Here is a 13,372-nt window from a genome sequence, read left to right as displayed (position 1 = left end):
GTGTGTGTGTGTTGCAGGCTTCTCTCCTGCTATGCACAGGCACACACCAGGTGTCCTGTCCCGAGAGCCTTCCTCCCAGGAGGTCCTGTACCTCCCAACTGCTCACGTTCTCACCTCCTCTCTCAGAGCCTGTCTCCTCATCTGCAAAAGGGGGTGATAACTCCCTTACTGACCTCCCAGGGTTGTTGGGTGAGTCAGATGACCCAAAGGCTGCAGAGGAACAAGGTACAGGTGTGATGGATGAAGTCACTGCCATGGATGCCTTCTTGCTCCCAGACCCAAAAGCATCCTCAGACCTTGGATGCTGGCCACACAGCATCTTCCAGACCTCCATGGACTTCCCAGAAGACCACTCTGTAGCAACAGTAGTCCTAGACGTGGGTTGCTGACCAGACCAGCAGGGGCTGCCTTCCTGATCTCCCAAACCTACATTTTCCCCTCCCTCCCTGCCTTCCTTGCCTGAGAATGGAAACGCAGAATTTGGTGTGCGGTGGTTGGGTTGAGAGGAGGGAGCTGCCATCCTCCCCCACTCCCAGTGACAGCCCAGTTTGACATGCTCAGCTGGCCTCATGCCATTTCTGGAATCAAGGCCTTGTCTGCATTACATGACCACAAAGAGGGGTCTTGCCAGCCCCTCGGCTTCCTATGCGTGTGCAGCCTAAGGCAGTGGGAAGTGGCGGTTTTCTGGCAATGGTCTCTTCATGGTCGATGAGCATGGCGTGGCTGGGGGAGGGAGCAGTGGGGTCTGGGGTGCAGAGAAGCCCAGCGCCTCCACCTTCCCTCCCAGCGAGGACCAGGAAACCACCCAGTTCACTGGAGAGTTGCAAACCTCACCATCTGCTGGGGCCAGGACGCTGCTGGCACACTTCCATGTGCCAGTCCTTCTAGAACTGGCTCGTGGGCCCATTTTTGTTTGCTTTCATGTGCTTTCTTCCAAATGCCTGCTATTACTTATGATCATAGAAGTCCTCATGCACGTTGATGGCAAACAACTGACGACCTTGAATCCGGCGCCCAGGAACAAACCTCTGGGAACCTCCTGGTGCCAGTCTCTCCAGATGGGTCTCTCTGACTGCACTGCATGGAACACATGCAGATAATTTTAGCAGATGCAGTCGGATTCTCTCTGCTCTTTGGCAACTGCTTTTCTCTTTCAAGAAAATGCGGGGAATGTCTTTCTGACTCAGTAAATATAGAGCCGCGTTCAGTCGTCAACACGTATTCGTTGCCTGCCTCCTCTGTCAGGCACTGATGTGTGTGTCAGATGGTGGTAAGTGCCCCAGAGAAAACCGAGGCAGAGAAGAGGGTGAGGGGGTGGAGGGGGCGCTGCAATTTTAAATAGGGGGGTTTGGGACTTCCCTGGTGGCGTAGCGGTTAAGAATCCGCCTGCCAGTGCAGGGGACACGGGTTTGAGCCCTGGTCCAGGAAGATCCCTCATGCTGCGGAGCAACTAAGCCCATGCGCCACAGCTACTGAGCCTGCGTGCCACAACCACTGAAGCCCGTGTGCCTAGAGCCCGTGCTCTGCAACAAAGAGAAGCCACAGTCATGAGAAGCCCGCACACTGCAATGAAGAGTAGCCCCTGCTCGCCACAATTAGAGGAAGCCCATGCGCAGCAACAAAGACCCAATGCAGCCAAAAACAAAAAAACAAACAAATAAATAAATAGGGGGATTTGGAAGGCCTCACCCAGGTGATGAGGTGATGGTGACGAAAACGTGAAGGAGGGGTGGGAGGAGGGGATATTTGGCAAAAGAATTCCGGGCAGAGGGAACAGCAAGTACAAAGGCCCTGAGGTAGTGCCAGGCATGTCTGAGCAACAGCAAGGGGGCCTGGGTGGCTGGGGCAGAGTGACAGGAGAAGTAACAGACGAGGCTCGGGAGGTGATGCAACAGGTTAGGTGGGGCTTTGCGGGGCGTTAGGAGGACTTGGAGAATGGGGTGGGAGGTGGGTGCAGAGAATAGAAAATGATCGTCATCATCCTGGCGAGGGAGGACGGCCTGTCTGCATGGCCTGGAGCACAGGGTGGATGTGGAGGAGGTGAGGACCTGGTGTCAGGGTACCTTTTTTTTCGGGGGGGTTACGCGAGTCTCTCACTGTCGTGGCCTCTCCCGTTGCGGAGCACAGGCTCCGGACACGCAGGCTCAGCGGCCATGGCTCACGGACCCAGCTGCTCCGCGGCATGTGGGATCTTCCCGGACTGGGGCACGAACCCGTGTCCCCTGAATCGGCAGGCGGACTCTCAACCACTGCGCCACCAGGGAAGCCCCAGGGTACCTTTTGAAGGCAGAGCCAACAGGATGTGTGGTGGATTGAACAGAAGGGTTGGAAGAGACGTGGCAGGATGACTCCCGGGTTTCTGGCCTGAGCAACAGGAAGGAGGAAGCTGCCCCAGTTGGACACAGGGAAGAAATCGGGAGCAGGGCTGGGACACGTGAGGTCTGAGATTCCAGCCCAGTGGCTTGATGGAGCCGTCAGGTAGGCAGGGGAGCTGCGTCATTCTTCTGCATGGATCAAGTTTAATTTCAAAATTTAATTTCTTTCTAATAGAAAAACGTTGCATTAGGGAATTCCCTGGCGGTTCAGTGGTTAGGACTCTGAGCTTCCTCCGTAGGGGGCAGGGGTTTGATCCCTCGTCAGGGAACTAAGATCCCACAAGCCGTGTAGCGTGGCCAAAAAACGGGAAAAAACCCCAAAACAAAAGCAACAGCAAAAAAACATTGCCTGTTCTCGGTTTAAGAAAGAAAGAAGAGAGACAATACAAAATCCAAACAGTCTAGAAAGCTGGACAGCTGGAGGGACAGCTCCTCAGCTCCCCAAGAGTAGGACACTACTATTGCGTGTCCTTCCGGAAACATTCCGGAGAATATGCCTCTTTTCTTTATAAAGACAATGGGATCAGACTCTAGGCTGTTCCTCACCTGCCCACCCACCTGACAGCACTATGGACCCTGGGACCCCTCGCTCCCAGTGTCTTTAACTCTTCTGTTCTTTCATGGCAACCTCTTGTGTGACCCTCAGGACACTCCTGGGTCACAGGCCCATTTTACAGATGTGGACACTGAGGCACAGATTGGGCGACACATCATCAACTAAGATCCTGAATGAACTGAGTCCTCTGGGAGTCCAGAGGGGTGACCCTTGATTCTGCCCCAGTTCGGTGGAGTGGGGATGTTGGGAAGCAGCAGTCACACCAGAGCGGGGCAGGGGTAAGATTTCACCCGGCAGTCAAAGGAAGAGGGCTCTCCCTGCAGAGGAAAGAGCACAGGCAAGGTTTGGTGGCCCTGAGGCAGGCGGTCCAGCCTGTGAGAGTGATGGTGAGGGGTCGTCACAGCTGGGGTATGGGGGTGTGGTGAGGGACCAGGAGAGAGGAAGGCAGGCCTGGTGTCAGCTAGGATCAGAGGGGCAGGAAGATGACTCCTGCAAGAACTTCAGGGCCAGATGGGGTGGGCTCTGTGTGTGTGTGTGTGTGTGTGTGTGTGAGAGAGAGAGAGAGAGAGAGAGAGAGAGAGAGAGACAGCCTGTGTGTGTGTAGCAGGATGGTCCCAGAGTCTGGCCCAAACCATTGTTCCCTGGTTCTCTCATGAAAATGACGAGGACTCTGGATATTCGAAACAGGAGGATCTTATTCCATCTATTTAAATTAGCAGAAGCTAGAGCCTAAGCGTCTCACTCTCAAGGCTGAGACAAATACCACACTTCCCTGGGTACCCTGGCCGCACGGGGCCCCCGACTGGGCTGGCCCTGGCCCCGGGCAAGGGCACACGACCTTTCCCCACAACAAGTGGCCCGGGGTCTGGGGAGGCCCCATTTTCTGCTCAACAGACGACAGCGCTGTCTGTCATAAGCAGCCTGGCTCACGGCCACCCTGCTCAGCAGGGCACACGCGCTGGACCCTGGCAGCAGACCTGGGGCCTGTCCCAAGGCCAGGAGCTGCTGGCAGAGGCAGGCCCAGCTGCTCCATCAGAGGCGCACCCCAGCCCCTTTGGCCTCTCCCGTTATCAGCACTCGGCTGCGGGGCACGGCAGGCCAGCGGTGTGGCAGGCCAGTGGTGTGATGACCAGTGGCATGGCAGACCAGTCGCGTGGCAGGGTCAGCTGGCGGTGGCACGGCTGGCCAGTGGCCAGGCAGGAGGCAGAGACTCTGAGAGGTGCTGAGTGCAGGCAGCCTGCCGGGGATGCTGCTTGAGGCCTCGTAAGATGATTGAGGCCCTGCTGGGTCCGGCTTTGATCAGCTGTACGGCGTCCCGAAGACAGCGGGGGTGGAAGAGGATGGGAGGGCAGAGAATGAAAGAGGGGGCCCAGAGAGAGAAGGAACAGCTGTGTTGACGACGTGCTGACTGCCTGGCGTGTGCTGCACGCTTCCGTCAGTGCTCCCATTTCCCCTCTGCAGCTGCCCTGCCAGGCGGGGGGCCGTCATTTCCATGTTCAGATGGGGGAAACTGAGGCACAGACAGGTGAAATCATTTGTACACAGTCACTCAGTACACAGCAGAGGAGCCAGGGTCCAAAGCAGACCGTCCAGTGAGCCACTTAACCTCTCTAAGCCTCAGTTTCCTCGTGGCTGAAGTCGGGCGACCACGGCACCCAGCTCGTGGGGCAGTTTGGAGCGTTTAGCAGCGCACCTAACGTGCTGAGCAGAGCGCTGGCACATGCCGGGCCCGAACCAAAGAAACGCTGGTTATGATTATCACGGAGCCCTTTATATTCGTGACCTCAGTTACTCCCACGCCCCGACAAGCCCGTTGGATCCTGGTTTCCATTGTAGAAGCTCCTTTGAACGCTGACTTGTAGGAAAATTCCAGTCGCGCAGCAGCAAGCCCCGTTCTCCGCCCAGCCTGGACACTCTGCCTTGCGTTGGGTCATCTCCTCCGAAGAGCTCTGAAATCCCGGGGGCTGGAGCTTAGGGCGCGTTCTGGGTCATGCTAAACTTTGCCATTTTCTGCTGGCATCAGCCATTTTCTGCATGTCCAGAAATCACATTCCAAAAGCATGAGCTCTAGAAGGAGGGCCTGTGGTTGCTGGGGGGTGGGGAGGTGGGTGGAGGAGCATCTGTTGGGCCGTGAGAACCTTCTTTCATCCAACCTCACCAGCTGCTTGCCTTGCCCGCCCGGTGCCTCCCCTCTTCCCACCTGTCAGAAAGAGCCTGATCGCTCAGAGTGGAGGTGGGCAGACACTTCAGCTTTGGGCTCCTTAAACCTTGTGGTTCCCGGAGCATGTTCCACGTTCTGCTGGAGGGATGGCACTTGAGGTCAGTGGTGGACATCTTGTACTTCGATGGTCCTCTATTTGTTTCATATGCATGATATTTTTTAAAACCCCAACTCTAACTAGGACATCACACCCACGATTTATTGATCTTCTTGCTTATGGCAAGACTAGTTTTTAAAAAAAAAGAGAGCGAGCCAATTTAAAGAAACATATGAAGTCCTCGTGGTAGCCCAAGTGGGACCCAGTTCCGGGGGAAGTTGGGACGATGGCTGATGGATGCTGACAGATCACGGGGGTGACAGCCCAGGGAGTGGACTTTGCTGGCTCTTTGCTGCCTGGGGCCGGCCGTGTCGCCAGGACGGGACAAACCCATCTTTGGGGATTATTTGTACCCTGTAGGGTCTAGGACCTGGGGCTCAGAGGAAGGGGATGTGGTGGCTCCAGAGTCTGGCACCAAGGGTCAGAAACCCTCCCTGCCATCCCACTCCCTGCCCACTGTCCACCTTCCTGAGAAGCAATCCTTCAAGTCCAGGAAGCAAGCTCAGGCTGGAGTCCCTGGGATGTGGGCCCAGGGATTACACCTCGAGCAGATTAAAAGCAGCCAGGGAGAAATCTGAGGAATTTTAATTACTGCCACACATCCCTGGAGTCCTGCAGTCCTGGTCCTGGCAGACCAAACACGCCAGCCAGCTCTGTGGGCCCGCCTTGCCCTCCTCCACACAGCTCGCTGGGCTCCCACAGTGCGGCTGGGCTTGGGGACACTCATGGAGGTGCTGCAGCAAAGCAGGCGGTGGCAGCTTCCTCCCTCTGGCTTCCAAGCTTGGCTGGGGATCTTGGGCTCGGGTTTTAGGAGACTGTGGCTTCGTGCTGGGGGTTTTGGGGGTCGGAGCTTCCGGCTGTAAGTAACCTGAATTGGTGTGAACAAGGAGGGCAGTTTAGTGGCTTCTGTAACTGTCCTTCCCCAGGAAAGGCCGGTGAGGGTGGGCCTGACTCAGGATTCATCCAACAGATATTTATTGTCTACTATGCATCAGGCGCTGTCCTAGAGCAAAACAGACCCGGATCCCTGCCCTTGAGGAGCCTACTTGTTACAGAAGGCTGGGCCTGAGGCCATAAGCGAGCGCCGTCTCCCAGCCTTGGCCTCTCTCTGTCCCTGTGGGAGCTCTCTCCTGGGGTGGGCCTTCTCCCGCAGCTGGAGAGGAGATTAGATGCAGCCTCGGCACCAGAGAAGACGTCTTTCCCGCCAGCTCCCGTGAGAAAGATCCCGGGGGTGACTCCACTTGGCTTAGCGGATGCTGGGGGACAGGTGCTGGGCCTCTAGTGCCCACGGGTGACCTGCGACCGCGGGAGGCTGTGGTGTCCTCAGGGGAGTGGCTGAGGGCTCTGCCCCATTTTGCTCATTTGGGAGGAGGTACCATTTCTCTTTGGAAGCTGCCCCTTGAGATCTGGGTTCTGCTGAAATCAGGTCCAGGAAGAGTGAGTCTGTTTCCCTTCCATCCCTGGGGAGGAGGGAATCCCCAGCCCCTGACACTGGAGCCAGGGCCCCCAGAAGCCCCCCCTAATGCTGCTGCCAGCACCCTTTATCCCTTCCCCCCGCCCTGTGGGTAGAGCAGACTTGGGAGGCCAGAGAAGGCTCTCAGGGGCAGCAGTGTGAAAGGTCCACAAGTTAGAGGCATATGTTGGAGTTGGGGACATTGAAGCCCAGAAAGTGGACGGCCCTGGTTTTCCTCTCACTCTTGATTCCTGAGTGTAGCCCAAGAGAAGGAGCCAGCTCCCTGCTGGGGGAGGGGGCTGGAGCCCCAGAAGGTCTGTGCTCGAGGGGACCACGAGCATCATCGTGGCCTGTTGCCCCATTCTCAAGACAAGGAGCCCGGGGCCTGGGGGCCCTAACCCAGCCCTGCCATTTTCTCTCTTTAAGTGACCTTGGGCCAGCCACTTAATCTCCTGGCTGATCCTCAGTCCCCTTTTTTGTCAGGTGGGTTATTGTGTGCGGTTTTGTTAAAGTAGGTTTTAATGACCCAGGTGACACATGAATATACTTACCTTAAACATTAGAACAATTCTGATAAAGTTGAAGTTTGTGACTTCTGTTTCCCTCCATCTTGTCTCCTTCCCCTCCTTGGGGGTAGCCATGGATGTTGGGGTACCATGGGATATTGGGATGTGGGCGATCTCATGGTACATGTGTGTGTTTGGTGTTTTCTTGGGTATGCAAATAGCATCATACCCTGTGTGTCTTCCATGTGGTGCGGGCTCTGTGTGTCAGTGTGTACAGGTCTGCCTGGCTCTTTTGAGCCACTACGTGGTTTTCCACTGCGTAGATCTAGCACACTTTCCTCTGATGGGTGTTCAGCATGTTTCTGACTGTGGGTTAATAGGAACAACGTTGCCCTCAACATGACTGAACTTGAACATGCCTCCCTGGTGCACACGCGTGAGTGTTGTCCCAGGGTGGACACTGAGGCATTGAATCACTGGGTATTAGGGTTTGGCAAAGATAAGATATGAGACTCTTCTGAGCACGTGGCAGGAGTAGGGTGCTACAGAAGGAGGAGAGAAGTTCATGCTTGTGTTCCCACCTTTGCATCAGACACCGTCCTAGATATTTTGTCTGCATTTTCTTACGGAGTTCTCTTTGACGTCGAAATCCCCATTTTACAGAAGAGCAAAATGGGGCCCAGAGGGGTTAAGTAAAGCATCTGCTATCACTCAAGCTCCCAAGGGCGGGCAGGCAGGCGCCTGCCTCCCAGGTCCGGCTGGGTTCTGGGAATGGAGCATCCCTGCCCTGACCGGCCAGAGCTTGCTCTCCAAGGGGCCTGCCCACAGCAGCGCCAGTTCCCCAGGAACGCTGCCTCTATGCAGTGTGCTGGGAAGAGGGAGCTCGCCAGGAATTTCCTGGATCAGGTCCAGGGCAGACTGCTTGGATCTAAGGGTTACAGGGTGGCTGGGTCCTGCCTCCCACCCTTCTCTTCCCCCGGCATGTCCCAGCCCTGTGCATTCTTGGAATCTATAAGTTGTGCCGTGTTCTGTGGGCACCAGGAGTTTCCTTTGAAACCCCGTGGCACCAACATCTGTTAGTTCTTAGAGAACAGAAAGATTGACAAAGAACTGCTGGGGCAGGCGATGGGGAGAGATATTAAGCTCAGGGGTATGAAGTCTCAAAGACAAAGAGAAAAAACCCCAACCGAACTCCAGCCCGCTCCCCAAGGCCCTGTTTTGATGTGGGTTCCCGTCTCCGGACGCCTTATAAGGCATTGTGCCTGCAGTTCTGGGCTCTGGGCTGGTGCTGGCTGCACTCTCGGCACCCAGAGGAGCTGCCCTCTCTTCCTGGGGCCCAGCGTGGGGCAGAGGAGGGCAGTGCTGGGACTTGGGAGGGAGGCAGGTCCAGATCCTGTGGCCTGAGAAGCCACCAAGCCCGGCCACTAGGCAGGAGGCAGCCTGGCCCCAGGCTGGGCGGGGCAGAAGGTCTGGGGATCCAGGAAAGTCTTTGATGAGAACTTGGAGCAGAGGCTGAGTCTGACTGTCCTGGAGGCCAGAGCAGAGGGGGCTGGCACCAGGGGGCCAGAGTGATGGCTGAGTGGACAAAGGAAACAGTAAGGGAGATCGCTGCATACCATGCCCTGAGTGTGGGCTTCCTGTAGGGCAGTGGCGAAGGGTAAGGGTTTTGGAGCCAGGCAGCCTGCCTTCAATCCTGGCTCTGACACTTACTAGCTGTGTGACCTTGGGCAAGTCACTTAACCTCTATGTGCCTCAGTTTTGTCATCTGTAAAGTGGGGATAATAGTGGTTCAACCTCAAAGGACTGCCCTGGGGATTAAATGCAAAGCACTAGAAATGTGCACCAGGCAGGAGAAGAGCGTGTTTCTTGGTGTCTGCAGGGGCACTTTGGGTCTGGTGAGCTTTGCCCAGCAATGTTCTGGTAGCCATTTGACAATAAGAGTCTGAGTAATAAACAGTAAATACTGTCTGTTGAGCCCCCATCGTGGTATCAGCTGTAATGCTAAGTACTTTTCGTGCAATGGCTTGCTCGATCTTTACACACAGCCTGAGACAGTGTGACTGCTCTCATCCCTGTGCACAGCTGGGGAGACTGAGGCACACTGGAGATAAAGCTCCTTCCCCCAGATGACCAGCTTGTGTGATGCAGAGCTGGAATTTGAACCAAGGTCTGAGCAACGCCAGTTCCATGCCCTGCACCCTCCGTGCTAGGGTTCGTCGAGGGGTACAAGTGCCTTCCTGCAGGATGGTCCTGAGGGCCTGGCCCCAAACCTTGCATGCAGGGCTCCCGGCTGACTCTTGGCCCTGTCCCAAATCTAGTGGGGAAGAACCGTGGGGCTTTTGAGTCCTGCAGGACAGATGGGAGTACTTGGCCCCTGACCCACTGGAGCTGCTGGCTGGGCTGTTTTCTTGCACTTCTTTAAGCGTGATTCTTGGTCCCTGGCAAGTGCCAGGACTCTTGGCCACCTCTGTCCCCATGCCCACAGGAGCCCCGATTCCACTGTACAAGCTCAGGCCAGGCACTGGAAGGAGGTGGCTCAAGTCTTGGCTCTGCTGATGATCCAGAGCCAGTCTCCTGGCCTCTTGGAGGCTCCTGCTCATTTAAAGCCAGGGCTATTGGGAACCCTGTTCTCCGGAGGTTCTGGTGAAGATTCCAGTTGGTCGGTGCCTCATACACCATGAGTGCTTGGTGATGTAAGTGACTGTCATTGGCATCATTTTCCTGTCTCATTCCTTGCGGGTTGGGGCACTTTCTTTGTAGAAAAAAACAATAGCAATTATACCTCTCACTTTACAATTTGCAAATCATTTTTTTGAGCATCTGTTCCTTGAGAGATGGAAAGAGCAGGGCTGCTGTGATGATAAAGGGAGATAATATAAAGCACCCGGCACATAGGAAATGCACAGTAAGTGTCAGCTGTCTTCTTCTTCTTGTGGTTTATCAACATGCCCATTTTACAGGTAAGTAGACTGAGGTTCGCAGAAGGCAGTGGCTGGCGCCACATCCAGGGCGAGGGCGGCCATGGACCCAGGATGTGATCCTGTGTCTGGCTCAACATTTTACGTTGCCTCTGGTGCAGTGATTCAAAGCTTGAGGACCACAGACATGGCACTCCTCAGGCCCCGGGCTGTCTGGGTCAGTGGAGGAAATGAATTGTTGCCAGAGTTGGGCACCTGCACTGCACTGTGTGTCAGTGGACCACGGTGCTGAGGAGCCTTCGATCTGTTATACAGAGCAGGGTAAGGTTTACCGGGAAGACACCAACCCCAGAACTTGCCAGAACTCTGCTTTAATATGCAGAGACATATCTTTAATATGTCAGAGAGCTGAGTCCTCTCAGCAGACAGTTCTTCTCAGAGAGCATTGAAGCCGTCATCAGAGTGATGACTGTGGCTGTGTTATACATACTGCGAGGTATCGTTATAGGGCTTCTAGACGGCTGCTTTGCTGCTGGTGACATTTGGAGTCTTTAAACTCCTCTGAGTGTGCCAGTAAAAAGATGCAGGTGCCCAAAAGTTTCCATCTCACGGGTCCTGTCGGCCTTGCCAGGGGTGGTCAGGGTGGCACAGAAGTCAGCGCCGGCTCCCAGCCTCCACAAGGCCCCAGCACAAGCAGGTGTGTCGTTTCCCTTGAAGATGGTCGTCCGCTCCTGTGAGGAAGTGCTGCCTGCCAGCCTTTCCAGGGAAGCGGCATCCGTCTTCCTCTGGCATGAAAGATCGGCTTTAATTGGCTGCTGGGGCATCCCAGCCATCTAATGATGCCAGCCGAGTGCGGCCCTTTCCTGTCACCGTCTCCCAGTTCCCCTGTCAACTCCAGCTCTGTTAACACAAACAGCCAGTTTACAAGCCCGGGAAGTGTTCGGTGATTATAATAATTGGCAGAGGAGGAGAGAGAAGACATCCTGACTCGAGGAATAAAGTAGCCTGGTTTTGAAGTCCATGGGACACCAGGAGTCTGAATGACCACATTTGAACAACCTCTAAGAAAGCGTGTGTAATGCCCTAGAACGATTTGAAAGGAGAAAGAGAACAGAGAAAACCATCTCTAATCCATAAAACGTTAGCTGTTCATCTTTAAAAAACATGCATGCAAGAGACTTATCTCCAGCTGTGTCCAATTGATAAGATCAGCTATACAAAGCATTGTTTTTCTTTTGTTAATCAAGGTGAGCTCTGGTTCTTCTTTCAAGCATCTCCAGTGCAGGATTTTTTTTCTTCTGATTTTTCAAGAAGAGGGTGTTTTTTCTTTTTCTTTATACTTTTTTTCTCTTTTTTTCAAAAGGAGAAGTTGGTGAGAGCTGCTGAATTTGGGCTTTTTTATTGCTTGCCTTTTTGTGGTTCAAGAAGCATTGCCATAGCATCCTGCGGGCATTAAAAAAGATAAAGCAGTGTGACACCACCGCCCCCCAACCTCATCTCTCCTCCCCCAAAGAGGAGCATTTCCCAACGTGGGTTCCTCAGAACACAAATCCCATGCGATGCTTTTGAAAAACAAAACTTCATGGTCTAAATAGGTTTGAGGGATGCAGCATAAGCTACTACTTAGATATCCACAGCATCCGTTACCATAGGAAGTCCTGCAGTAAGGGGTCTCGTTCACCTTTGTTTAAAACAGTCTTTTTTGATCACTTTACTCCTCCTGGCAGAATACCAATAAATACAGAAGACGGTTTGACAAGCGCTAGTCTGTTCTCCTCTGTACCTAGAGTTGTCCTACTGGGGTGGGGTCAGATAGATGGGACCTTTATTGCCATCCCAGAAAATTTCCCAGCCTCCCAGCCTGTGGACCAAACAAACTTCCCTTGCCAGCCTGACAACACCTGAGTGGCAGCCTCACCACTGATTGCGAGCAGCTCTGCTACGTGGGATGAGATACTGGACATTTTAAACTCATGCTTGGGGACCAAGGCAAGGCGTGTGCAGGCCAGTAGCTGGAAGGTGTGTGTGTTGGGGGAGATGCAGGAGGCGTGACTGAAGGTCAGTTGAAGGCAGAGCCTATAGCTTTCTAGATATTGTGCTGAAGAGTTCGGGTTTGTGTTAAGGGAGCCCGCCCTATAGCACACCAGGTCCTCTTTATAAACCCACCAAGACAGCCCACCTGGGACCCTCTGGTAGAGGAAGGATCCAAACTGAGGTCTCTTCTTGGGACCCACAGGGGTGGCTATGGTCCCGAGTCCATCAAGTTGGCTCAGAGGGATAGAGGAGGGACATTTTCTGATCTCATCTTTCTCTTTTTCCAGGGTGGAGGGTGGAACTCCCTTTCCGGGGGAGAAGTGTGGTCCTGTGTAATGTTTTGTGGCGGGCTATACGCTGAGAATAACTTAGTTCCTAAAAAGCAGTGCAGTAATTAACTTTCCAAGTGTGATAGGATCTACATAGTTGACCTAAATTCCAATCAGAACAGGGTCCCTGCTTCTTTGCGACCAGCCACACACACGTTCACAATGCCACCTTGACTGTAATGATGCCAGGTTCCTACCTGCCCCCAATACCCCTTTAATATCCCTGCTTTTTCTTCCTATAGGAGCTCGTGGGCGAAGTTTTCAGAGAAACGCTCAGCGAGGAGGAAGAGGAAGACTTTCGGTTAGAAGGTATTGGAGTCCATTGCTTTCTTCCCAAAGGCAGTGAGGTGGGCAAGGGCCATCTGGTCTACCTCATGCCCCAAGTACCCTCCAGAAAACCTGCAGGCCAGGTGGAGGAGGACAGAACTCTGACTCTCGGTGGGGGTGGGCTGGGAGTAGGTGGGGTGAGAAGCAAGAGGGAAATGTAGCATCTCGTAGGTCCACTCCGGGAGTGGATTCAGACCACCCAGGCTCACATCCTGGCCCTGCTCCGTGTTAGCCGTGGGGTCTTGAACAGGTTGTTTGACCTCAGCTTCCCCGTTGGGTGTGATCATAGTGACCACGCATAGGCCCCTCAAGCAGAGTTAGGTATGTAGTAACCACTGCATGAAGTAGCCCTTGTGTTTCTCTGTTTGTGTCACTCACCTGGAGCACGGGTATGCGCGCACACACGGACACCCCCAGCCCCTCCCCGCTCTCCTCGGTAGCTCTCACTCCTTTCTTTCTTCAAGGAGAAGCACTGCATTGCAGAAAGAATTAGGACACTCGAGTAGAGGGCCGGCCAGCCACTGGCATGGTGATTTGACTTTGGGAAGCCACGTAC

The 13,372-nt window shown here is 54.3% G+C and overlaps 1 protein-coding gene across 2 annotated transcripts in view; it reads left to right on the top strand.

Annotated features, from left to right (window-relative positions):
* The window catches only part of NKD1 (NKD inhibitor of WNT signaling pathway 1), an 86,280-nt gene that overhangs the window by 43,882 nt on the left and 29,026 nt on the right, over positions 1-13,372 (top strand). For both annotated transcript variants that reach the window (XM_082606390.1, XM_082606389.1), the window contains one exon: positions 12,732-12,798. In XM_082606390.1, the coding sequence (XP_082462516.1) occupies positions 12,732-12,798 (67 nt within the window). The remainder of the gene's footprint in view (positions 1-12,731; positions 12,799-13,372) is intronic.

Source organism: Mesoplodon mirus, assembly GCF_964341445.2.
Source record: "Mesoplodon mirus genome assembly, chromosome: 19".
Taxonomy (NCBI): Eukaryota; Metazoa; Chordata; class Mammalia; order Artiodactyla; family Ziphiidae; genus Mesoplodon; species Mesoplodon mirus.
This window is presented reverse-complemented; position numbering and strand designations above follow the sequence as displayed.